This window comes from Paroedura picta, chromosome 10, assembly GCF_049243985.1.
Source record: "Paroedura picta isolate Pp20150507F chromosome 10, Ppicta_v3.0, whole genome shotgun sequence".
Taxonomy (NCBI): domain Eukaryota; kingdom Metazoa; phylum Chordata; class Lepidosauria; order Squamata; family Gekkonidae; genus Paroedura; species Paroedura picta.
Genome location: NC_135378.1, coordinates 87887320 through 87910814, shown reverse-complemented (window position 1 = coordinate 87910814; position 23495 = coordinate 87887320). Strand labels below are relative to the sequence as shown.

The window sequence follows — 23495 nt, the reverse complement described above, 5'->3', positions numbered from 1 at the left end:
TGGGGAAGCTGCTCTCGGCCACTTTGCTGGAGAAGAATATCCTGGTGGCAGCAGCAAGAGCGGCTGGGCCCCAAGTGGAGTCGTTCTGATGCTGAGGGCCTTCCAAAATGGGGCATCCTGTTCACCTTGCCCGCTTCAGCACCAGGGTCCTGGATCACCTGCTTTAGCCAGGAGTCAGTGAGGGGCAGAACCCTCCTGGGGGCCAAGGAGCAGCCTTGGTCTCATTCCAAGCTGCTACGAGGGCCTCCCCTGATTGCAGCGTGCCTGGGGTCATCTGGAAGCCGCCCCATCCCTTGTCGAGGAAGGTAGGCACCACAACAGAAAGCAGAAATACTGATAAATATCTTGATATCAAAATATTGCCATATGTTTGCCTGAGGCACCATCATGCTGAGTGAGTGCTAGGGCCTCGTATCCTTTGGGGGGGGGGGGCAACCCAAAGAGCTCCTCCTCATGGCCAGGATCCCACCCCCCTCCTCAGGCTACCTAGGATGACGTCTGCCTCCTTGCTGACTCAGTCCACCTAATCATGCTCTGTGACCTCTTTTCTCATGCCAAGGAAAGGGTCCCTATTTCAGCATCTGAGCTCTTCAGCCGGCTGGCAGGCCCTCTGCCCCTCTCTTTCTCTCTGTTCAATTTTCATTTTGTTGGTTCCAGCTTGGCAGGGCCATTCTGAACTTCCTTTCCCTGTGCTAAGGTGCTAGCGAATCACCCCCCCCCCCACCGGCTGTGGGCTTCAAAAGGATTCCCCCCAACCCTCCCCACGTCGAAGTCCTTGAGAGGCATGGTGAAGAGGAGGGGGCCCTGTGGTGTGCAGGGCCATGAAGCACCATTCTCTGCATCCCACCCTGCATCCAGCTGGGACTCCACGGGGCGGGGGGGGGGCTCTCCTCCCCACTTCATGGAGCTGCCTTGTCGGTCAGACAGGTTGAAATCAGGGTGCATTATGGTCATGGCCGCCCCATGAAGCGCTAGGGCTTGTACCCTGATCAAAACCAATGATTAATCTGGCAGGATTTATTTTTATTCATTTATTTTATGTACTTCAACTCATATATTCCACCTTGCCTTGATTCAGGGTGCTTTACAACAACAGTTAAGACATCCCTGCTAAAACCAATGATAAAATAAGCCCTCAATCCACCCGCCCCCCCTCCAAAAAAAACATGCTTCCATTCACCACCTCAAAATCCCTGGGAAAAAGGGGGTCTTGCAACGCCTCTTTGGGGAGCCCTATCCACGGAGCTGGAGCCATGAGGGAAACGGCCCAGGCTCTGGCCACCCTGAGGGGTGGGGTCACCAACCGAAGGCAGCCTGGTGAGCCCAGCTGGCACACGGCAGGGGCGAGGGGGGGAAGGCGGCCACCCAGATATGTGGCTCCCGGGCTGTGAAGGGCTTTCAAGGTCTTGACCGGCACCTTGAACCTGATCTGAAACCGCAACAGCGGCTGCCCACAGACAGTGAGTGTGTGTGTGTGTGTGTGTTCCCAGGGGCTCGCTCGGCCAATAGCCGGGCTTCCACCTTCCTGAGCAAGTACAGTTCCCAGGCTGGCTGGGGCAGCATTACTTTGACCTGCTTGTGCAGGGAGCGAGTTCAAGTAACCCAACCGACTGCCTTATCCCTCGCCCCACTGGGCTCCTTTCAGCCCCACATTGTGCCCCGGGAGGACCTGCCTGCCCCACCTAGTTTCCTGAAGCCAGGCTGAGTCTGGGTCCTGGCCCCGGGCGTGGAGCTGCCCCTCCCCACAGAGGTGAGGCAGTCTTCTCAGTCCCAGGTGATGCACACGTCCAGCCCCTGCTGGCGGACCACCCTCAGCAGCTCCGAGTGGTGCCTCCGGTGGATGCTTGGGCAGCCTCCCAGGGCAACGTGGCTCAGCGGATTGTCCAAAGCGAGAAGCCGGCGGACGGTGGGAGGCGAGACCTCGCTGTGGGAGAGTGAGAGCCTCCGGAGGTGCCCGAGGGCCACCCCTGGGGGCTCCAGCACCCTCTCGAAGACCTCGTCCAGGGAGAACGGCAGGCAGACCAAGGCCAGGGTCACCAGGAGCGGAGAGTGCCGCAGCAAAGACACCAGGCTGGCTTGCAGCCCTACGGCCTGGGGGGGAGGTGAGGACGAGCCATCGCAGGGGGCGAGCAGCAGGCTGAAGGCCCGAAGCTGGGGGAATGCCAGTGGCTGAAGGCAGGAGGCTCCCTGCATGGCCTCAGGTGCCAACTGCTGCTCAGTGGCCCCCCATGCCACAGGAGGGATAAGGGAAGCGCTAAACGTCTGGAGAGACGGGCAGCGGCTCAGTAGGGCGTGGAAGGCGGACTCTTCCAGGGAGAAGCCCCCCAGAGAGAGGGAATGGAGCTGCCCCCCAAGACACGCCAGCTCTGGCACTAGCTCTCCCAGGTGCCTGTTTCCCTCGCAGTCCAGCGTCAGGTGGGTGAGGGCCTTCCAGGACCAGAACCCTTGAGCCAAGCCGGGGCCGTCAGCCAGGAGCACCGTCACCTCCTCTAAGCCTGGACACACTGCAGAGACGGCAGGCAGGAGGGGCTCCCCCACCTCGGCCAGGCGCTTAAGGGGCAGGGTGATCCCGCGGCACTCTAAGGTGGCCCTCTGGCTCCGGGTCAGCTCCTCCAGGGAGGGGAACCCCGGGGCCAGCTGCACCCGGTCAAACCGCTGGCTGTGGATCAGCGAGATGGCCTGTGAGGCCAGGCGATGGACCAGGGACTTCAGGCTGGGCAGGCCCAGCAGCAGGAAGGCCAGAGCCCCGACCAAGCCGTGGCCCCCTGCCGCCGGCTCCAGCCCCTCCACGGAGAGCACCTGCAGGCGTGGGCAGCAGAAGGACCCTGCAGAGGGATCGTAGGCCAGGTACAGGAGGGAAGCCGCCGACAGCCTCTTGCAGTTGGAGATGGCCAGCTCACGCAGGTGCAGGCAGGAGCCCCCCACAGCCGCCAGGACCCGGGTGTCACACTGCGTCTCCGACAGGTTCAGCTGGGTGAGGCCGGGCAGGCCCTCCAGCAGGTCGACCAGGACGGCCGAGGGGATCCGGCTGCAGCCCTGGAGGTCCAGGGAGGAGAGGCTCTGCGGCAGGAAGCACCAGGGAGACCCAGTCAGGGAGGAAAGGCAACCCTTATGCATTGGGGGACGGGCGTGCATGCAAGGAAGGTGCAGGAGGGCAACTGGGCACGCAGCTCCCGAGCGGCCCAAAGGCAGATGGGCTGCCCCGCCCCACACCCCGCCGGGCCTCCACTGCCTTCAGCAAGGCCGAGAGGAGGAGGGCCAAGGGGGCGGGCCCGGAAGGCTCCCTGCCTGCCCCGCGGGGGTCCCGGCCCCCCGCCCCCCACCGCTCACCCACCTTGCAGCGCACCGAGACCAGGCGGGCGATGGCCGTGCTGGCCAGGTGCGGGCAGGTGCGCAGGCTCAGCTCCGTCAGGTGCGGCACCAGGAGCAGGTGGAGCATCGGCCGAGTCAGCCGCCGGGAGCCGCCCAGCAGCTGCAGCAGCTCCTGCACCAGCGACCCGGCTGCAAGGGGGGAGAGAGAGAGAGAGAGAGAGAGAGAGAGAGAGAGAGGGAGGGAGGGAGGGGGGGCGTTGGGGGCTGCCGGCCGCGGGGGGGGGGGCGGGGGGCCCGGGATCCCTCCCCCCCACCCCGCTCACCGAGGAGCTCGAAGGGGCCGAGCAGGAAGCGGCAGGGCGGCGCCTCCTCGGCCAGCCCGCGCTCGGCGTAGTCCTTGGCCCACAGGTCCGCCATGTGCGCCGCCACGTTCTCCAGGCACAGCCGGCGCAGCGCCCGCGCCCCGCGCCCCGCAGGCATCGCCCCGCGAGCCCCCCGGCCCGGCGCAGTCTACCCGCCGCCCGCGCGAGCAGCAAGAGAGGAGCCCCGCCCCCCCTTCCACCCGCCTGGGCGGGCCGCGAAGGACCCTCGGCGCGGGCTGTCCCGGGCACTGCCTGAGCCGGCGCGGGCGGCGCGGGACGGGCAGCCCGGGCACAGGGGGCCTTTTCCCGGCGGGCCAGGCGCCGAGGCCGAGGCGGAAGGGAGGCGGCTCCGGGGACGCGGCCGGTGAGTGAGGAGGAGGCCCACCCCGCGGGGCCGTTGTTCGGGTGGGGCGGGACAGGCGCTGCGAGAGCCCCTTCCTTCCCCAGTGCTCCGGCTCCGGCCGCGGCCCAGGCGGGCTCCAGGCTCCTCCCTCGGCGGGGGCCCCGGGCCAGGCCCGCCCTCTGCAGAACCCCGTTGCAGCCCCGGGGCCCCCCAGTCCTCGCACGCCCCCCAGTCCGGGGTCCCGCCTTCGCCCCCCACCCCTCCTCCCCCCCTGCTGCTGCTGCCTGCGCGGCGCCTCCAGGAGGTTGCTGGGCTTTGGCCGGCAGGCCTCAGCTGGCCCGGCCGAGAGAGGCGGACAAACCTCTCCCGGCCCGCTGCGGCCGCAGGAGGGGCTCGTCCCGCCTCCCCCCCCCCCCCCCGGTGCGAGGGCAGAGTCCTGCGGCCGCTCCTCCCCCGGCGAAAGGCCCGTGGCGGCTCACCTGGGCAGAGCTCGCCCGCCGGGCCGCCCTCGGGGAAGTGCCCCGGCTGAGACCCAGCAGGGCCGACCCAACGCCCGGACAGACAGGCGGCGGCTCCTGACCGATGAGCAAGGGGCGTCCCATGCTGAGCTTTCCAGGGCCTGGCCCTGCCCAGGGGGCACGAGCCAGCTTGTGGCCCGGGAAAGCTCTTGACGTTGCTCCCGGGGGCTCGCTGTCTATGGCCACCGCAGGGATCTCGTTCCACCCCCTCATGGCAGCAAAGCACCGTGGAGCCAGTAGGAGGAAGAGGGGGCTGGATTCCCAAGCATGAGGAGCTGGGACATAGCGGAGAGAGCCTCTGCGTGGCGTGCAGAAGGTCTCTGGTACAAGCCTCAGCGCTTGCGGTTGAGGGGTCTCATCAGGCGAGGCAGAAGACCTCCCTCGGCCGGAGCCCCTGGAGAGCTGCTGCCGGTCTAAGTAAACAGTGGTGGCCTGTGTCGGACCAAGGCTGTGATCCACTATGAGGCAACATTGTCATGTGTTCAAGAGCATCCTTCCAGGGAGCCTGCGGGAGAGCTGGTTCCGCTAAAGGGAGGGTGTGACAGAAAACAGCCGTCTGGAGCCCAAATGAGAAGGGCCCGGTTTCACTGCTTTGGAGCAGCTTTGGGGCTCTGGCAGGGAACGAGATGCAAGATGCAGGCAGTGCTGGGGAGTCCTGGGAGGAGGGTTGGTGGTGAAGTCATGATTGGGGAGGGGGGGATGTGGAGAGGAAGGAAGCAGACCTACCTGAGAGAGACGGTACAGCATCTTCAGCTCCGGTCTGTGTTGCTATGGTTACCTGGTTGCTCCAGATCTGCAGTCTCCCTGGCTTCAGTTGAGGGGGAAATGAGAAACAGCTCCCTTTGGTATGAGTCCTACAGCGTCTCTGTCAGTGCCCCGCTCTGCAGCCTTGCTTTGTTGGTGGGGGGGCTGCTTCAGCTGCTGCCGAAGCAGGGAAATGGTGCAGTTTGTCAGTGCGCAGATGCGCTTGCTTGGCGTGGCCCACACAGGGTCCTAGTGCCAGGGAGATGGCAATTCAGGGGCTAAGAGTCCAGGCCGGAAGGTCTGCATGAGAGGCGGAGTGGTTTCCAGATGTCTCTGGAACTTCCAACTGTTTTGTCCACTAGAGGAAGGCAGATGTGGAACTGCCCTTACTGCTGCAGGACAAGGCTCACGGGGGGGGTGGGGAGTGTATTGCTTTGGGGTGAAATGTAGAGAAATCACTTCCAGGGTTGCCTTGCCTTGCTTTCCCTTTGTAATGTATTTATTTATTTAATAACCTAATAATAAAAAATATTATATTATATTTGTATACCGCCCTCCCCTTTGTTTCTACATAACATAGAAATGGACTGCAACAATAACCATAACTGAAGGAAACAGTCTAATCAGAATAAGGGTTTGAACAGGTCCAGGGTTCAGGTCGGGTGTATGGATTCCTGGGAGGGAGGTTTGGGCCTTGCAGAAATTGCTCACTCCAGTCGACCTCAACCAAATGCCTGGCAGAAGAGCTCTCTTTTGCAGGCCCTGTGGAACTGTTTTTACAGAGCTCAAGGCACTTTACCACATATAGATGAAATCTATAAAAGCCAGCATTTAAAATCACAGTTTAGGACTGCTAGTAAGTTGGTCAAGTGCATTTTTAACTAAAGCTGTCTTCAGCCACCGTCTAAGAATCGAAAGTCAGGGGCCCAGGCCCATCTGCCCAGAAGGGAGGCAGGTCCTTAATGGTGGGCCGCCACTGCCAAGGGCCTTCCTCTCACGTGCCTGCCAGATACGGTTCTTCAGTCAGCAGAGCAGTCAGGAGGGCCCCTCAGTGACCGGGCAGGAGGACTTGCACTCTGTGTTAATTTATCTAGAACCCCCAGGCCCCGTGTCCAGTGTCTTGACCTCTGATATATTTTCCATTTAGAATCTGGCATGAGAAGTTTGCCTGCAGAGACCCACGCTTGAATCACCCTGTCCCCGGTTGGTCCGGGGTTTAAGGCTATTGCAGTTTTTCTTCTGAAACAACTAAGCCAGCCGTAGATTCTGGTGGGTAGCCGGGTTGTCCTGAAGAGCAGAGAAAAGTTTGAGTCCAGGGATCCCTTAATGGCCTTCTGTTTTGAGTTTAAGCTTTTGCATGGATGAAGAATAAAACTGTGTTGGTCTCAAACGTGACACTGGACAACTTTGTTCTAAAACAGCAGTAGTTTTTCATTTCATAATCAATATCACTGTTTAATGTGTTCACTATATAGGTTTATTATGTCAAATCAGTAAAATAAGTTTCAGTTCAGTAGGAAAGTAAGCATTGCATATATTTTGATTTACTTCAAAGTGTATGTTTTTTCCTATGCTATGGGAAGAACGCAGTGGGTCATGGGACTGTATCACTCTGGTCTTGTACCACCTGGCCAGCATAGGCCCTTCAGGACCTCATGCTCCCCTATGAGCCCATCCACCCACTCCAGCCACCTGCAGATGCCACCACAGTCCGAGACCAGGCAGGCGGACACTCGAGAAAGACACACTCTGGCATGGTTGACCCGTGCCCAAGCAGAGGCTAGGGAGTCATCTGACAGAAATGCGGATTTTATGAACTTAGGCAGGTTGTGAGTGGGTGGGCAGGAAGGGATGTGCCAGGGTTTGTCTCTGGTGGCCCCTCCTTGCATCCCCAGGGAATTGCTGATCGCCACTGTGGGATGGGAGGCGAATTCCCTCCAGGCCAGACTGGATTCTAGAGATTTTTGTTGTGTGGAAGGGTCACTTGGGCATGGAATTGGGGTCACTGTGGGCAGGCAGGCAGTTGTCAGTTCCTGCATAGTGCAGTGGGTTAGACTAGATGACCCTGGAGGTCCCTTCCAACTCTATGGTTCTAGAGTTGGGGAAGGCACAGAAGAAGGTGACCAAGGAGCTCCAGAGGCTGGGGCACCTTTCCGGTGGAAAAGGCTCAAGCGTTTGCCTGGGGCTTTGGGGCTCAGGAAGAAGGTGACTGAAGAGGTCTGTGATAATACAGATTTATGACACTGTGTCTCAGCCAGACCAAGGGCCCAGAGAGACTGGCCAGTCTTCGACCCCCGCATCCTGGGGCTCCAGCGCAGCGCAGTCTTAGAGTCAGAAGGGGCCTCCAGGGTCATCTAGTCCAACCCCCTGCACTGTGCAGGACACTCACAACTACCTGCCTATCCACAGGGACCCCAATTCCATGCCCCAGTGATCCCCTCTACCTGAAATCTCCAGAATCCATGAATGAAGCCAGTGGACAGTCTGTTGAGGACAGGCAAGGCGTAGGCTGTGGAAGCCGTAGGCTGCATTGGAGCGTGGCGCTGGCCACCAGCATAGAAGGGAGGGGAAGAGGCCTGGGCAGAGGCCTGACAGAGGGGTCTATCTGTGGTTGCTAGCCACAGTGACGGAATTGAACCTCCATGATCTGAAGCAATATACCTTAGTGTCTTTTTGTTAAAATAGTTATATCTCATCTTTCCTTTGTCTTGTATCTGTCAAAGGAAGTTTTGCTTCTCAAAAGCTTCTACTCTGAAAATCTTTGTGGTCTCCAAAGTCTTCCTGTGTTCCATCCAGCCCCTCTTTCCTTGTAGTTAAAGGAATGTCACAGCTGGGGGAGGCTGAGGCATGGTGGGACATATGGATGGCTACTTTGGGGACGGAGTTGAACACCCAGACCTGGCTCCTGGCTCCTCTTTTTGCGTTGGGGGACTGGGTACAGGCCAAGTAGGATGCGACCGTTCCAAAGGCAGCAGGAGCTGGGCAGTGCCCTTGGCCTGTGGGGAGCCCAGGTGTGGCCGAGATCCAGCCCTGCATGGTTCTGTGCTCTCCACAAGCCAGCCTCAGCAGTCAGCAGGGGCATGAAGAGGCCACACTCTCGTGCTGACGTGCGACAGCCTCACCTGTAATGGTGGGCCAGGTGGGCTGACCTCTGTCTTCTAGAATTTTTTGGTGATTTTTTAAAAAGTGAGCAAAACAGCCTGCATGGGGACGGGGGCGGGGGGGGGGCTGACATCCTGGGTTGCTCTAGAAGGGCCAGATCCATTTGCCACCTTGGCAAAGCAATTCCTGCCCCTCTTCTGGCATCAGAGGAGGCAGCTGGTGGGTTATCTCTGGGATCGCCTGTTTCTTCCAGACCCCTTAAGGTGCTGCTGAGGAGCTTCCTGGTCCAGGGGTCTTCGAGGCCAGGGCGCAGAGGATGGGCATCCTGGAGGAAGAGTATGGCCAGCTGGAGGAACCTCTGGGGCATGCCTGGATGGCAGACGGAGACTTTAACTGCCCGCATCATTGATTTCTCATTAGCGGAGATACTATAAGTATCTCTCCAGAGCATGTGGTCGGTGAGGTGCCTGGCAGTGGTGGAGCATGGCCTCTGCGTACTTTTTATGTGTGCTGTTTTCCTGGCGAGTCCAAAGCCAGACTCCCTGAAGATTCCTTGCTGGGAGGGTGGGGGGGGGGTGGATTGACCTGTGCGTTTGGTTCTGTTTCAGGGCCGAGTGTTGGCCTGATCCAAGAGGTTGGGCCACAGTGTTTCCCCTTGTGCTGCTCTGGCCCTCAGGTGCCGCCTTGGAAGAGGAACGCCCCCAGCAGCTGAGAGCAGGGGGAGTAAGGCCGTCTCTCTGTCGCTCACACGGATGGTGCTTGCTCAGGGGTGCTGGCTGTGATGCAAGGGGCCGCCAGCCAGAAGCAGAACGTGTTTAATTTCTCCCAAAGTATTGTCCATAGTCAAAGATTGAGTTCACTGCAACTCCGATGGCTTAATTGTTAGGTCTGAGGCCTGCAGACCTTTGAGGCCAGCAGGATCCCGCATCTGATGAAGAGAGCTGTGACTCTCCAAAGCTTTGTTTTTGTCGGTCTCCAAGGTGCCCTTGCACTCAGGCCTGGCTGTTCTGTTGGAGGGCAACATGGCTGCTCTCTGCAGTGGCTCCGATCCTGTGGCCCAATCCTGGCCCTGACAGAACAGGGCTGGTTCAAGCATTCTGGACCGGCTGACCTAGGGAAGGGATACAGGAAGGGTGAGGAGATGGATGGGCTGAAGGCAGATGCCGGGGGGGGGGGGGTGAGAGTCTTCCTGGCTTGCAGGGTGGGCCAGGGACCTGGTTCTGCCAGAACTACCAGCCTTAGCTGGCTTGCTCTGCTCCCCCACCCACCATTATGGTGGGAGCTGTGAGGGGTATCTTTTAGGGCAGCCTTAAGCAGGAGAGGGAGATGGGTCATGCACTTGGGGCAGGCTCAATCTGGGGTCTGGATTCACCCGGGAATGGGCCCTTGTGCCTGGGGGCCCTTGCCTCCCCCCCCCTTGCTTGCCTGGTGCTTGGCATGAACTGGTCTAGCATTAGGACCCAGTGGGCTAGCCCGTGAGGTGCCAAGAGTCTGGAGCCGCTCTAGCGCAGAGCGCGTCTCCATCAGCTGGGCTGGATTGGGTTCTGCTGGAGGCTGAGAGGCACAGCGGCTCCCCTCCTCCTCCCCGCCCCAGTGAGGCAGGGCTGCCTGAGCCCCCCACCATGAGCTAGGACCGGCCAGCCCTTGCAGGAGCCCTGTGGAGAGGCGGGCAGGCAGGCAGGGAAGGAGGGAGGGAGGCGGACCAGCTCAGCATGGCCCAGCCCAGGAGGCACGCGTACAGCCGGGTAAGTCGACTGGGCAGCAGACTCCTGCCAGGGCCCTGGGCTGTACCCTCCCTGGGAGGTCCAAGGCCAGAACACCTGCAGGCTGCCGGGAACGGGGGCGGGGGTGGGGGGGGGGGAGGGCAGCTTGCTGTGCTGGGAAGGCCAAGCGCTACCTGCTTTCTGCCTGCCTGGCCCTCTCTCTTGGCCCTGCACCCTCAGGAGGTGTCAGCAGAGCCCCCTCTTTGGGGGGTGGGGGTGGGGGCTCCGCCCAGCAGGCTTTGTGCTCTTCCTGTGTCTGCCCAGGGAAGTGCGGATGTTGGGGGGAGGGGGGGTGGGGAGCCAAGGTCTGCAAACTGAGCCCTGGGGAGAGGGTGCTCTTTGCAGAGTTTCTTCCTTCGTCACTTGGCTCGCATCGCCACCCCCCACCCCCCAGTCTCATGGAGTGACCCTTCCAGGTACTGGGCCAAGGGATGTATGTGACTCACGCTGATTGAGGGGTGCTGAATGGCCCTGCTTGCATGGTCCCCCCCCCCCCGCAGCCTCTGGGCTTCTTCTAACTGGTGCTTCTGTTTCCTGGAGGGGGTGATGGAATGGGGGTGGCTTCTCAGCTGACAGGAAGAGCAAAGCAGTTCCCCTGGGGGCTGAGAAGCTCCCTTGACAATGTCTTTGGAAGCCGCAGTCTGACCTCGGGATGCATGTGGCCCTCCCCAGGTTAGGACCCCTCCAAGGCAGCAAGTTTGGCGTGAGCCACATTTCTCTGGAGGTCGAGCCTGGAGGCTGGGACTGCCTGCCTGTGTGTTCGTGCAGGGTGGGTGGGAGCCGGCTTTGCTGACTCTGTGGAATGTGTCAGCCACTGGTGCCTTTCTGCCCATTGCCCTGACCAGGGGAGCTCTGCAAAGTCCCTAAAGGGAAGGACGCCTTTGGGTGGCCGTGCTGTGGGTGCCAGGCCCAGGAAGGCCTTTCCCCTCTCTGCTCGGGATGGGGTGGTCTTCCCTTCCACCTTTTGGGTGCCAGGAGCAGGTGTTACTGGTGTGAAGTCGGCTGATGTGGGCAGCAGTCCTGGGGGGCTGGGTCTTTGGGTGCGCTGTGTTGATGCTCCCAGAGCTAGGCCTGATTTTTACTTCCTTAAATAAATAACAAATCATTTATACCCCACCCCAAAGGGCTTGCATCACACTCCCTTCTACGGCTTTAACCTCGCAAGAAGTCTGTGGGATAGGCGAGGCTCTGAGGGATGGGCTCACTCCAGGACACATCTGTGGCCCAGGGTGGGATGCCTGAAAGCCCTGCGGTGAGGCTGGGTCACACTTTTTTGTCTTCCCTGCAAGTCTCTGAGGGTGGGGGGGGTGGGGGTGGGGGAAGCGGCATCAAGCATCGGCCCCTACCAGGCAGCCCCAAGTGGACCCTGTGCTTTCCTCGTCTCCAGTCTAAGAGCTGAGGAGACGGCAGCTGCCACCCCCATTCTGTCACTGGGTGATGAGTGAGTTAGTAATCCTTGAGTAATCTCCTCCTCCACAGCTCTGGGGAGTGAGCAGAACTTCTAGTCTTGGTTTGGTTCATCATCAGTGGAGATATTTCTGCTCCACCTGGCTCAAGGTGGTGTCCATGTAATGATGGGGGTGGGGGTGGGTAGCAGGCTTGCTGTATTGAAGGGGGGCTCAGACACGGAGTGCCCAGAGGCCCACAGTGGCTGGCCTCTAAATGCTGCAGCGTCTAGCGCTGGATGTCTCAGGGTGGGGTGGAGAAGACCTGTTCTCCAGGCTCTGCTGCGCAGAGGGCCTCAGAAGCTGGAATGTGGTGTTGAGTGTTTGAGAAAGGATCTAAATAGATGGGGCTATTTAGTAGAGCCCAGCTGGATCAGGCCAGAGATCCTCCAGCTTCCCGTCGCACCCAGGGGCCAGCCGGTTTCCCTGGAGGGCCAGCCACAGGGCAGAGAGGCCCAGGCCTTCCCCTGCTGGATGAGACCCGTGATGGTCCACCTAGTCCAGCATCCAGCCAGAGACCCATGAAAAGGACTCTCTTCGGATCCTGCAGGTTTCTGCTGTGCGTACAGATCTCCTGGATCTGTAGGCAGGCTGCTGGGACAGGCTCGTGTCCTTCTGCATGCCTTTGTGAGTGGAGCGGGGGCTTCATTGCCCGTGCCCGGATCTGGCGTCTGAGGTGGCCCAGGGAACAGAGGCTGGTCTCCGTGGGGGCCGGGCCTTGGGTGGGGCTGTGCTGCCTCGGCAGTGGCTGAGCACGTGGCCACCCAACGCGGAGCTCTTCCGCCAGGTCGTTGGATGAGGCTGGGTCGCAAGGTCGATCTGCCCCCCCCCAGCGTCTATAGTAGCAGTAGCAGCACCCTTTATCCCCCCCCCCCAGGATTGGTATTGTTTAGGCTTGTGTTTTTGCCGCATCTTGGTTTCTTGTTTAACTATGTGTATTGTTGTTATGTGATTTTATTGTATGGGTTTTTACTGGGGGTTTTAGCTGCTGTAACTCATCTCGAGCGAGTAACAAATCTAATAATAAAAATGAAAATAAAAAAATAATAATAGTGATAGTGATGATGATGATAAACGGTTTGCAGAGGCAAAGTCCTTTTCAAACTGTTTAGGCCAGATCTCTAATTGGATGCGGGAGAACCATGGAAATACCTGAGCTGCACCCAGAGAGCTCTGGAGGCTGTTCACTCTCCTCCCAGTGGGGGGCGCTGTGTTCCCTCCTTGGGAGTGTTCTGGGCATTTGTGGCAGGGACTGAACACCGTCAGTGTGGGTGTGTCCACATGCTCTGCCAGCTGTCTCCATCACCATGTTGCTGTTGTTGGTTTTTTTTTGGGGGGGGGACGACTCAGTGGCAGGCTGCTTCATGACTAAAGCAGGGTCGGTGTGACCTCTGGTGCACTGTCAGCATCCTTTGGGGGGATTGTGCCCTATTTCCCCCTGCAGAGCAGGGGCAGGATACTGCCTAGGAGTGCCATGACCACCGCAGTGCTGCACAGGTCTTGGGAGTGGGCTGCCAGGCATTTATGCATTTTAAGTTTTATAAGCAAGCTGTGTGGTAGAAGTTTGTTCTTAAATAGTAGAGCCAATCAAGATTTCATAGGAAAGTAAGATTGGCATGTGCTTCAGTTTTCCACGGCCTTCCCAGGTTGTCTCCCTTTATCTCTCCTCCTCCTTCCGTCAACTGCATGCCCACTTGTGAGAAAGCCGCACATTCACTTTAAGTTTCTGACTCAGTTCACCAACCGCTGAGCCAGGAGGCCTAGATTTGAGTCCAGGAGCATCTTAGACAGCAACACGTTTTTCGGGGTTGAAGCTGGCAAGACTCACCGCTCCCTTTATTAGGGCCCTTTTATCAGATTCCAGGATCTGACCAAGGGAGCTTTGAGGTTGAGCAGCAGAAGATACTACATGGTAAAATGCATATTTAAAACTTAAATAGTTCTCTTTCAGCAAACAGACACCCTGTGAGGGAGGGGAGGCTGAGACAGCCCTGATATTCCTGCTCGGTGTGTCAATATACACATAATGGTTATGAATGGCAACATTCCTTGGATTTTTATAATTCATAGAATCATAGAATTATAGAGTTGGAAGGGGCCATACAGGCCATCTAGTCCAACCCCCTGCTCAACGCAGGATCAGCCAAAAGCATCCTAAAGCATTCAATAAAAGTGTGTATCCAACATTTCCTTGAAGATTGCCAGTGAGGGGGAACTCAACACCTCCTTAGGCAGCCTATTCCAATGCTGAACTACTCTGACTGTGAAAATTTTTTCCCTGATATCTAGCCTATATTTTAAACTATATTGTAGTTTAAACCCATTACTGCACGTCCTTTTCTCTGCAGCCAACGGGAACAGCTTCCTGCCCTCCTCCATTTATATAGTATTAATATATAAAAAGGTAAAGGTATCCCCTGTGCAAGCACCAGGTCATATCTGACCCTTGGGATGACGCCCTCTAGCGTTTTCATGGCAGACTCAATATGGGGTGGTTTGCCATTCTCTTCCCCAGTCATTACTGTTTTACCCCCAGCAGCAAGCTGGGTACTCATTTTATCGACCTCGGAAGGATGGAAGGCTGAGTCAACCTTGAGCCGGCTGCTGGGATTGAACTCCCAGCCTCATGGGCAGAGCTGCAGACTGCATGTCTGCTGCCTTACCACCCTGCGCCACAAGAGGCTCTTTTAGTATTAATATATGTTGTTGTAAGGTGCAAAGTCATGTCTTACCCATCGCGACCCCATGGACAATGATCCTCCAGGCCTTCCTGTCCTCTTCCATTCCCCGGAGTCCATTTAAGCTCACACCAACTGCTTCAGTGACTCCATCCAGCCACCTCATTCTCTGTCGTCCCCTTCTTCTTTTGCCCTCGATCACTCTCAGCATTAGGCTCTTCTCCAGGGAGTCCAGGGAGTCCTTCCTTCTCATGAGGTGGCCAAAGTATTTGAGTTTCATCTTCAGGATCTGGCCTTCTAAGGAGCAGTCAGTGTTGATCTCCTCTAGGACTGACCAGTTTGTTCACTTTGCAGTCCAAGGGACTCGCAAGAGTCTTCTCCAGCACCAGAGTTCAAAAGCCTCAATTCTTTGACGCTCGGCCTTCCTTATGGTCCACCTTTCACAGCCATACTTTGCAACTGGGAAGACCATAGCCTTGACTAAATGCACTTTTGTTAGCAGGGTGATGTCTCTGCTTTTTAGGATCCTCTATTAATATATAGTATAATATAATATAGTATAGTATATAATATAGTATTCCTCCTCCTTCATTTATATAGTATTAATTTTACATTAATTTTATAGGATGGAACTTTGGAAAATAAATATTTTGCGTGGGGGCTCCTAGAGAGAGAGATCTTGAGACATATTAGCAGGAGCCTCTTCTTTCGGTGAGCAATTATCTCCCTACGTGTATGCACACAGATTTATATAGAACAGATTTTTATTATATAGCCATGCTCGTCTATTTCACAATCCTTTTACCTCCTTAGAGCCCCCACATTTGAGCCTTGGTAGGAGGTCACTTTATCCATAGGTCAGCATGCACGGGTTCTGTGCAATAGTGAATAATTAATACTGTCAGGTTTTTTTCCAAATGTGCACATGAATAGTAATAAATATTTGCATTTTAGCATTTAGCTCAACCCCTAAGGTTCCTACCTTGTATACACGGATTGGGATATTTTGTGCCCTCTTTTGTTGTCAAGGGAGTGCCAACTCGTCAAATTCTTAAGCTGCCACTGGACTTGAATCTCGCTCAGCCTCCAGCCTGCAGGAACCTGGCTGAGAAGCTACACCTGTTTGCTGAGAAATAAATAGCTGGTGATGGCTGAAGCTTCCTTTGGCTCCAAGCTTGTTCGGTATCTTGGTTTTGCTCGTGCTGAGTCTCCTGCCAGTGGGAGGCAGGGTGGGAATCCTAGCAGGGCCGGCCTGGGTGCCAGGGCAGTGCTTCGGCTTGGGGTGCATGAGCTGCTGGGCTGACGGTCTGCTTTTCTCATTCTGCTCCAGGCATCCAGCAGTGGCCCCAGGATGAGCGCGGAAGCGAGCGGCAGGCCCCTGAAAGTGGGCTCCCGTGTGGAAGTCATTGGGAAGGGGTACCGTGGGACAGTGGCCTATGTGGGCGCCACGTTGTTTGCCACTGGGAAGTGGGTCGGCGTCATTCTGGATGAAGCCAAAGGCAAGAATGACGGCACCGTGCAGGGCCGGAAGTACTTCACCTGCGAGGAGAACCACGGCATCTTTGTGAGGCAGTCCCAGGTGAGCTTCCTTTGGACCGACAGCTACCGTCAGGGCTTGGGATCCTCTCTGATCGCTGGTGGGCAGGGGGGGGGGGCTGGGGCCACAGGCCAGACTGTTGCAGGCTGCTCTGGCATCGTCCATCCCAGCTGGGCACACTGTGTTTCTTGGGCGAGCTCTGTTGGAGACATGTTGTAGAAGGATAAGTCATGAACTTCCGGCTGGAACGGATCCCAGGGCCTGAAGGGGCTGCCAAGAGGCCCTGCCCCTAGGAGCGGCAGCAGCGCACAGAAGGCAGCCTGTGGCCTAACAGTGGACCTCCCAGGTTTCAGTCAAGAATGGTAGACTCTGACCGAGGTCTGGTGGAGGGCAGCACTTCTGATGCTCCTAACCCAAAGTGGGGACTTGGGGTGCCTGACTGCAAGGCCTATGAGAGGCGCTGAGGACATGCCCTCCTTTGGAAAGCATGCCCTTGGGCCACACGGATTCGGGCTCCCCAGAGCAGCTACTCCTGTGTTCTGACGGACAGTCTCTCATGGGCTCTTGGTTGGCTTGTTCAGGAGAACTGTGCCTTCTGGGGCTGCTCCAGAGTTGACTGCCCAGCCCCTTCATGTTGCGGTCTTGTCCTCTGTGGCGGCCCTCTGGTTTTGGCAGACTGGGGCTCGAGCTTGTGCTTCCTCCTCCTCCTCCTCCTCGGCCTCCTGAATTGCCCAGTGCTGCTTGGGGGGCCCACGGCCAGGGCAGTGCTGCTGGATGCCAAAGCAGGCTGCAGGGGGACCCTCTCCTTCCTGGGTGTGGAAAGTGAAGCCGAAGAAGGCCGGGCTCTGGCAGGTCTGAGCTGCACTTGCTTTCTGGCCACCCTTCCAGACCACTGTGAGAGGGTCCCCCTGTCCTCATGGCTGCGAGTGAACTGGCGTGGGAGACTCTCAGTGAGGGTTTGCTGTTGCCCGTCTGTCTTCGCCCCCAAGAGTCCTGGTGGGAAATCTGCCGTGGTTTACTTCCTTCTAGCCTTAGTTTGCCTTCTCTCCTCACGCTCTCCTTGCAGGGTGGGCCAAGTCCATGGCTTCCTGTGACAGGAGACAGCCAAGAGGATCCAACCAGGCAGGGAGTGGTCCTTAGCCACTCTGACCGGGTTTCCTCTTGAATACCTCCCCACAGCTTCTTTCTGCTGCTGGTAACTTGAAGCGTCTCTGCTGTGGATGTACGCTTGGGGAACCTCTTGGTCTCTCTGATTCACAGAAGCTCCTGGTGCCTCTGGACTCCTGCTGTAGCAGATGGACAGGATTTGGCTTCCCTTCCCCTCTGGAGTGGCTGCTGTGGGAGCGATCAGTGGCTCTCCATGGCTGGCTTGAGACAACTTCCTTCCTTCCTTCCTTCCTTCCTTCCTTCCTTCCTTCCTTCCTTCCTTCCTTCCTTCCTTCCTTCCTTCCTTCCTTCCTTCCTTCCTTCCTTCCTTCCTTCCTTCCTTCCTTCCTTCCTTCCTTCCTTCCTTCCTTCCTTCCTTCCTTCCTCCCTCCCTCCCTTCCTCCCTCCCTCCCTCCCTCCCTCCCTCCCTCCCTCCCTCCCTCCCTCCCTCAATTTTAGACTGGGAGTGCTGTGCAAATGGTGTGATGTTCTCTCTGCTGAGATTCGGGGCTGGAGCAATTGGGATATGACATGTGCCTTAGGCACAGTGCTTCCAGTGTGTGGCTGTGTGGCCAGAGTGTATATTGACTAGTGTTTGTGTGAGACACTGGTCCATAAGGGCACAGCTATGCCTTTCCCAGCACCTGCACCTGGCCATGCTCGGGTGAGATGAAGGGCGGTGACTGGGACAGACGAGAGCAGGCTGCAGAGGTGTTCATGGGAAGGGTGGGGGCACGGAGGTGTGGTGGCTCTGTTGGGCTGCGGAAGAAGTGAACTGTGCAGAGGAGGCTTCCATGAACAGAAAGGAGGCCCATCCAAGAGGCCTTTCTGATGCTGGTGTGTCTTTGATCCCTTTTGTCCAGATCCAGGTGTTTGACGATGGTGCTGACACCACCTCTCCAGAAACGCCGGAGTCTTCATCCGCCAAGGTCCCCAAGAGAGGTGAGGTCCTTGCCCTGTCAGGGGAGAGGGAGGGTGGTCCTCAGAGGGCCCCTCGGGCAGAGCTGCTGGTGCTGCCTCCTGCCCTGGCTGTGTGTGGAATGAGTGCCACCTCGGGGGGGGGGGGTGTAGCTGCCCTGGGTTGGGAAATACCTGGAGGTCTGGGGGGTAGAGCCTAGGGGAGTTGTGGTTTGGAGAGGGGCAGGACCACAACAGGCTACAAAGCCATTGAGTCTATCCTTGCAAAGTAGCCACTTTCTTCAAGGGAATTAATCTCTGTAGTCTGGAGCTCAGTTGTAATTCAGAAGAATCCAGGCTCTACCTGGAGGGAGCCAGGTGGGGAGGGAGCTACCTGGCCGTGCCACACAGGTGGAAACTGCTGCCGTTTGCTTCAGAGGCAGTCCTGGATAAGAAGCGTCTTTGAAGCAACAGCCCTGAAGCTGAGTTGCTGGCTGTTCCATGCCTGCTTGGATTCTGGCCAGGTCCAGAATTCTGTTGGGAACACCCTGCAGGGGGGAGGCTTAAGTGGGCGGACACAAGGAAGAGGGTGGGGGGGGGGTGTGGAGTGGTCCAGCAGCCAGGGAGCCTGCTGTCCTGCTTTCCTCTTTCTCCTCTCAGCAGGTGGGGAGGGTGCCCAGGGGAGCACCGCAGCATGCTCCCCCCCCCCCACCTCTCTTGTGCAGAAGGGCTCAGAGGTTCACATGGTGGGCTTCTGGGCACATGGAGAGGCAGGGCAGCCCAAATGGGAGGCGGGGAGTTGGTGACTGGGCCCCCCTCAGCTGTCTCTGGTGGGCATACTGTGCCCCCCCCCAGAGACTCCTGGGACCAAGAAGCACCAGGGGGCTTCCCATAACATAGGAAATGTGGATGTGGGTGAGGGTCAGGGCCCAGGCTGGGAGGGGGAGGGGGGGTCTTCTGAGCTCTGGCTCCTCTCTAGGGCTTCACGCTTGTGCTTTCTTCTCCCCTCCAGATTCATCAGAAGGGCCCAAAGCCAGCAAACTGGTGAGTGCTTCCTCCGTGGGCCGTGGCTTGGGTAGGCCCCAGGGGCCAGCCAGTGTATCTGGGGCCTCCATTGCAAAGCAAGATGAGCTGTGCAGGTGGCAGGGGGCTGCTGCAGAGGCCACCAGAGCTGAGGCCCCAGACAGTCTTGCCACCCGTGGAATGCAGGGATCTCTTGGGAGACTGCTGTTGTGGGCTCAGTGTGGGCGTGTGTTTGGGGGAAGGGGCTTGACATCCAGCTGGAGCCCTGTCCAAGCATCAGTGGACTGCCTGCCCGGGCGGGAGAGCCTCTCGTGGCTTACTGGAGTGCTGTGCTTGAAGCCACCGGTGCTGCTTGCCGGCTGCCCTGAAGTTTCGCAGGGATCTGCCTCTGCAGTTCTCCCTTCTGGGGCCCCGAAGCTACGCCAGCCAGTGGCGCTCCACCCTCAGGGAGGAGGAGGGGAGGACGCGGCAGAACACGTGAAGCTACCTTATCCGGAGTTGCCCCCTCAGACGGGGGGAAGGGGGCCTCAAGCAGAGGTCTTTCCCGCCTCCTGCCTTGTCCTTCCGGAGCGCCCCCGTTCAGTCCTTGGGGTACAAGGCCCCTCCTCTCAGTGGTGCTTTGTGTACGGTGGATGTGCTCTAGGTCTCCTTGCTGTGGGGCAGAGTGGATGTTGGCAAACCACAGTTCCATGCTTGCCCCACTGGTCTTCCTTTTCTTACTTGGTTGGGGACGTCGAGGGAAGGGGAATCGGGCCAGAAGCAGAACCCTGCTGCTGAGGGGGAGGCTGGGGCAAAAGTGCCGGAGGGACAGCAAGGGGCCCGGTGCTCTCTGTGTGGGAGCCAAGAGAGGAGTCTGGGCAGGGAGGCCGGACCAGTCCGGAGGCCCTGGAGGCCCCTTGCAGCCGGGCCAGGCAAAGAAGCCCATGGACTGTGCACATATTTGGCCCTGTGAGGAGGAGGAGGAGGAGCGCAGTGCCTCTTGGGCCCTGCAGAGCAGTAGGGGGTGGGGGTAATGGGCAGTGCCTTCCCCACCTTGGGGGGGGGGGCGGTTGTGCCCATGGCCGTTCATCCTGCAGTGGTTGCTGGTGACTTCCCTGGAGTGGGACAGTATAGAGGCCTGGAAAGTCAGAGGGGGCCCCCGGTAGGGCCCGGAGCCTTTGAATGGGGTGCCTCAGATGATTGCCCCTCCGGGAGGCCCCTCCCCTGCTTCCCACTCAGGGGCTGCCCCTTGGGGATGGCTTCCTGAGTACAGAAGGGGCAGAGCAGGCGTGGATGCTGGGCAGCTGTGTCTGGCTGACTCCACCAGATGTCAGTAGAAGCCCCCAGCAAGGGGTGCAAAGGAGACTGCCAGGCCCCTCAGAGGGCTGCTCCTGCCCAAGGCTACACAGGCGCTCATCACAAGGGGCCTGCGGAGGGCGAGGCTTGTTCAAAACGGGCTGCTGAGGTCCACTCTCCTGAGGAAGTGCCCCCCTCCCTCCCTCCCCTTCTGCAGGACTCTAAAAAGACAGATCTCCCCGGGGAAGTGCAGGCAAGGCCTCCTCCCTTTCCAAGCACCACCAGCCAGCCCCGGTCAGCATTAAAGGAGAGGAGGCCGAGGGGCAGCAGTCGCTCCCTCGCCCGCTTTAACGGTGGGGGTGGGGGTGGGGGTGGAATGGGCCTCGGCTGCCCGGGGGAGGGGGGGGGGCTCTGGTGGCCGCTTGGAAGTTAGACCCGCTGCAGAAGTGGATCTCCCCGTGCTACCAGCGCCCGTCCTCTCAAGGCATGCGCTGACAGACCCCCCGGGGGCCACGCAGCAGGCCGCTTTGCTCTGGAGTCCAAAAGGGACAGTTCTGTTCTTCAGCTGTTGCTTCATGGCTGTTTTTCCGATTTTACTTGCTCTGCCTTGCAGATGTCATGAGTATTCTCCAGGCATTTCAGTAGAAGACAACCCCCCCCCCCCATGTACTGCCACCCAAACTGGACACAACTAGGGGGCGGTCATCTTCCCCCAGGACAGATCCCTGCACGGCCAGGCCCCAGGCAAAGAGAATAAGGCCCCTCGCGCTCCCCTGGCCTCTGCCACCGTCGGCATCTTTGATGTTAAGGCCTGGGAGGGAATTGATAGGAAAAATCCCAAGCAGCCCCACAGGTGGCTTGAACAAGGAAGAGCGGAATACAAACAGTCAGACCAGGAGAATACACCAAAGGGAAGCTGTGCAGGAGGAGGGCTGGCAGGCTGCCCCTCTTCCCCCACCCCCCACCTCCCAGCAGCAGGCACCGCCCCCCCCCCCCGCCCCAGCCACAGGGCCTTTAAAAACAACAGGTTGAGCAGCAGGATTTCTTCCACGCCTGTGAAATGCTCGATTTTTGCTGCCTGAAGCACCCCGAGCCCCCCAACCGTGCTCCTCACCCTGACTTGGCCCCTGGAGTTTGGGCTCCCTGGTCCCCTCCCCTGGTCAGTGTCTCCTTGCCTCATGAGGAAGGAAGAAGCACATGTGGGGCTGGGCTCTGCGAGCGCCTTCCTGTCTCCATGGGGTAGCTGGTGGGCCAAGGAAGGATGCCCCAGAGCCAGGGCCTGCCCGGATTCAGGTGCAAGGTGTTCCGGTTGCCTGCCTGCTCATCCCTCCATTTTCCTCCCCCCCCCTTGTGTTACTGGGTCGGTCTTTCCAGGGGCACAGCTTGAGAACTTCAAGGGGGCAAATTGGGCTGGGCCTCTCCCCACAGGAACCTTCCGGAAGTGGGGTGAGGAGGGTGCTGGTGTGGGTGTTTGGAGGGGAGTGGGTCCGGAGTTCCTCCTCCTCCTCCTCCTACGTGAGCCCGGATGCTGCTGAGGGGCGTCTGACTCTCTAACGTCTCCCCTTCTGTCCCCTTTCCATGCAGCGTGGAGTGAAACCTAAAAAGGTGGTGTCTGTTTTTCCTTTTGTGGCAGAGGTGCCCTGCGCATGCGGCAGATCTGAGGACGGCTGTGGCTGCTCAAGTGCATGTCTCCCCCGTTGCATGTCTGGCCCCCGTGTCGGGAGAGGCGGCCCAGGGGGAGAGCACGGGGCCGGGCAGAGGCTCAGGGGGGCGTGGGCTGCTTTTACCAGCTCACGGCTCGCTCTCCTCACAGGAGCCGCGTTGGGGCTGCTGGTCATGAGGGAAAGAGCAACCGTGGAGGGGATGGCCTTTGGGAGAGAGACAGGGAGGGGGTCCATACAAAAGGCAGGGAGAGGGGAGGGACAGTTGCATTGCGATAACCTGTGTCTGGGAGTGGAAGACACGATGAATGGAGAATCCCCATTTTGACTTAAATGTCAGTCTTGTGGGAATAACCCCCCCCCCTCGATCCAGTTGCAGAGCTGCTGACCCCTGCGCCCTGACCTTCTGGACTGCCCTGCCAGGGATCTGACTTGCCCTGGGCTGTTCAGAAGGGTCCAGGAGCCCCTCCAGCCAGCCCCTGCTGTGTGCTTAGGTCAGCTCCCCCCCCCCCACTGGGCCTCAAGCCCCCAGGCCACACGCCAAGTGTTGGTTCAGGGCAGAAGTTTCTCTGCTTTCCCAGATCAGAGGCAGCTGGCAGCAGCCTGGCTTTGGAATACCAATCTGGCTGTTCCCCAACATTCAGACACCCGGGTAGGGGGGCAGGGAGGAGACAAACTGGTGAAATGCAAAGAGAGGGCCTACCTGTTTGCCTTTAGGCAGGGATGGTGTAGCCAGTAATTCTCCCAGCGGCCTCCAGAACGCCTTGGAGCTGAGTGAGAAAGCCCTTTGCCCCCGGGGCTTTGAGGGGGACCTGCCAGGGACCCCTTCCTTCCGCTGCATGTGCGCCGTCATCTCGCTTGCCCATGGCTGCTTTGCATGAAGCCCCCCTCCTTCGGTTGTCCCCTCCTTCCAGGCCTGGAGGTGCCCACAGTTGCAGATGTGCCCCCTTGGGGGTGTCATGGCTTTGATTCCTTCTGTCTGCAAGGGCCGGTCTTCTCCACTTGGAGTGGGAGCTGACAGGCTACGGGGTCCTGGGCGGGGCCATAGTTCACAGTGCGGCGGTGTGGACGGTCTTCCCTGTCGCCGAATGTGTTCTTTGCCTCAGCCTGTGGACAAAGGCTCTCTGTGGAAAATCTCACGGCCTTTTGGAGCCACAGCACTCCGTGGGAAGTTCACTCTGTGCTTGACACTGAGCTGCTCCAGAACCGGGGAAGGTACCCGTTGGCAAATCCCTGCTGATGAGATTAGGCCGCTCCGTGGAGCCTGAACGGCAGCGCTGGGGCACAGACAGGACAGTAGATCTGTTTGCGAGCTCCGCCCTGGTGTGCTTTGGGGCGACAGATGGCCAGTGTGTTGGGGGGGGCACCCGGGGGCCCTCTTCCTCCTTGCCCTGAGCCCATTAGCCCAGCCTCATTCTTGGCCTGCCATCTGTCTACTCCCCCCCCCAAAGGTCAGCAGGGGGCGGGGGCGGGGGGAGGGTTCGGCTTAGGCCTTCCCTGAGAGGATTTTGCTCTCCTCCCATGCAGCTTCTTGGGAGGAGGGTGCTACAGCCAGATTTTCATTAGCTGGGAAGGATATGTTGCCTAGCCATGGATGCTGCTTTTGACATGCAGCAGGGGGGTGGGGGTGGGGGGTTGGGTCGGGGGAGGCAGGACTGAGCCCAGGAAGGCTTGGCTCGGGTAGTGGGC

At 58.7% G+C, this 23495-nt stretch overlaps 2 protein-coding genes across 11 annotated transcripts in view; one reads left to right on the top strand and one right to left on the bottom strand.

Annotated features, from left to right (window-relative positions):
• Positions 1 to 1016: 1016 nt before the first annotated feature.
• On the bottom strand, positions 1017 to 5479 carry LOC143819584 (uncharacterized). Of its 3 annotated transcripts, none has more exons than XM_077301391.1 (3): positions 5262 to 5479; positions 3335 to 3501; positions 1017 to 3060 (listed from the first exon to the last, which is right to left on the bottom strand). In XM_077301391.1, exons 2-3 carry the CDS (start codon positions 3437 to 3439, stop codon positions 1765 to 1767), a joined length of 1401 nt encoding a protein of 466 aa, XP_077157506.1. In that variant the 5' UTR covers positions 3440 to 3501; positions 5262 to 5479; the 3' UTR covers positions 1017 to 1764. The 3 variants fall into 3 exon arrangements, with proteins under 3 accessions (XP_077157506.1, XP_077157507.1, XP_077157505.1); XM_077301392.1 differs by lacking the exon at positions 5262 to 5479 and adding an exon at positions 4497 to 5222; XM_077301390.1 differs by lacking the exon at positions 5262 to 5479 and adding an exon at positions 3636 to 3820.
• The window catches only part of DCTN1 (dynactin subunit 1), a 49502-nt gene continuing 29912 nt past the window's right edge, over positions 3906 to 23495 (top strand). For 2 of the 8 annotated variants that reach the window (XM_077301387.1, XM_077301385.1), the window contains exons 1-4: positions 9901 to 10126; positions 15598 to 15846; positions 17814 to 17892; positions 18860 to 18891. In XM_077301387.1, the coding sequence (XP_077157502.1) occupies positions 10094 to 10126; positions 15598 to 15846; positions 17814 to 17892; positions 18860 to 18891 (393 nt within the window). In that variant the 5' untranslated portion in view covers positions 9901 to 10093. Of the gene's footprint in view, positions 4039 to 9899; positions 10127 to 15597; positions 15847 to 17813; positions 17893 to 18859; positions 18892 to 21729; positions 21751 to 23495 lie in introns of those variants that run through there. The other 6 variants (XM_077301386.1, XM_077301381.1, XM_077301382.1 and 3 more) reach the window with 6 other exon arrangements.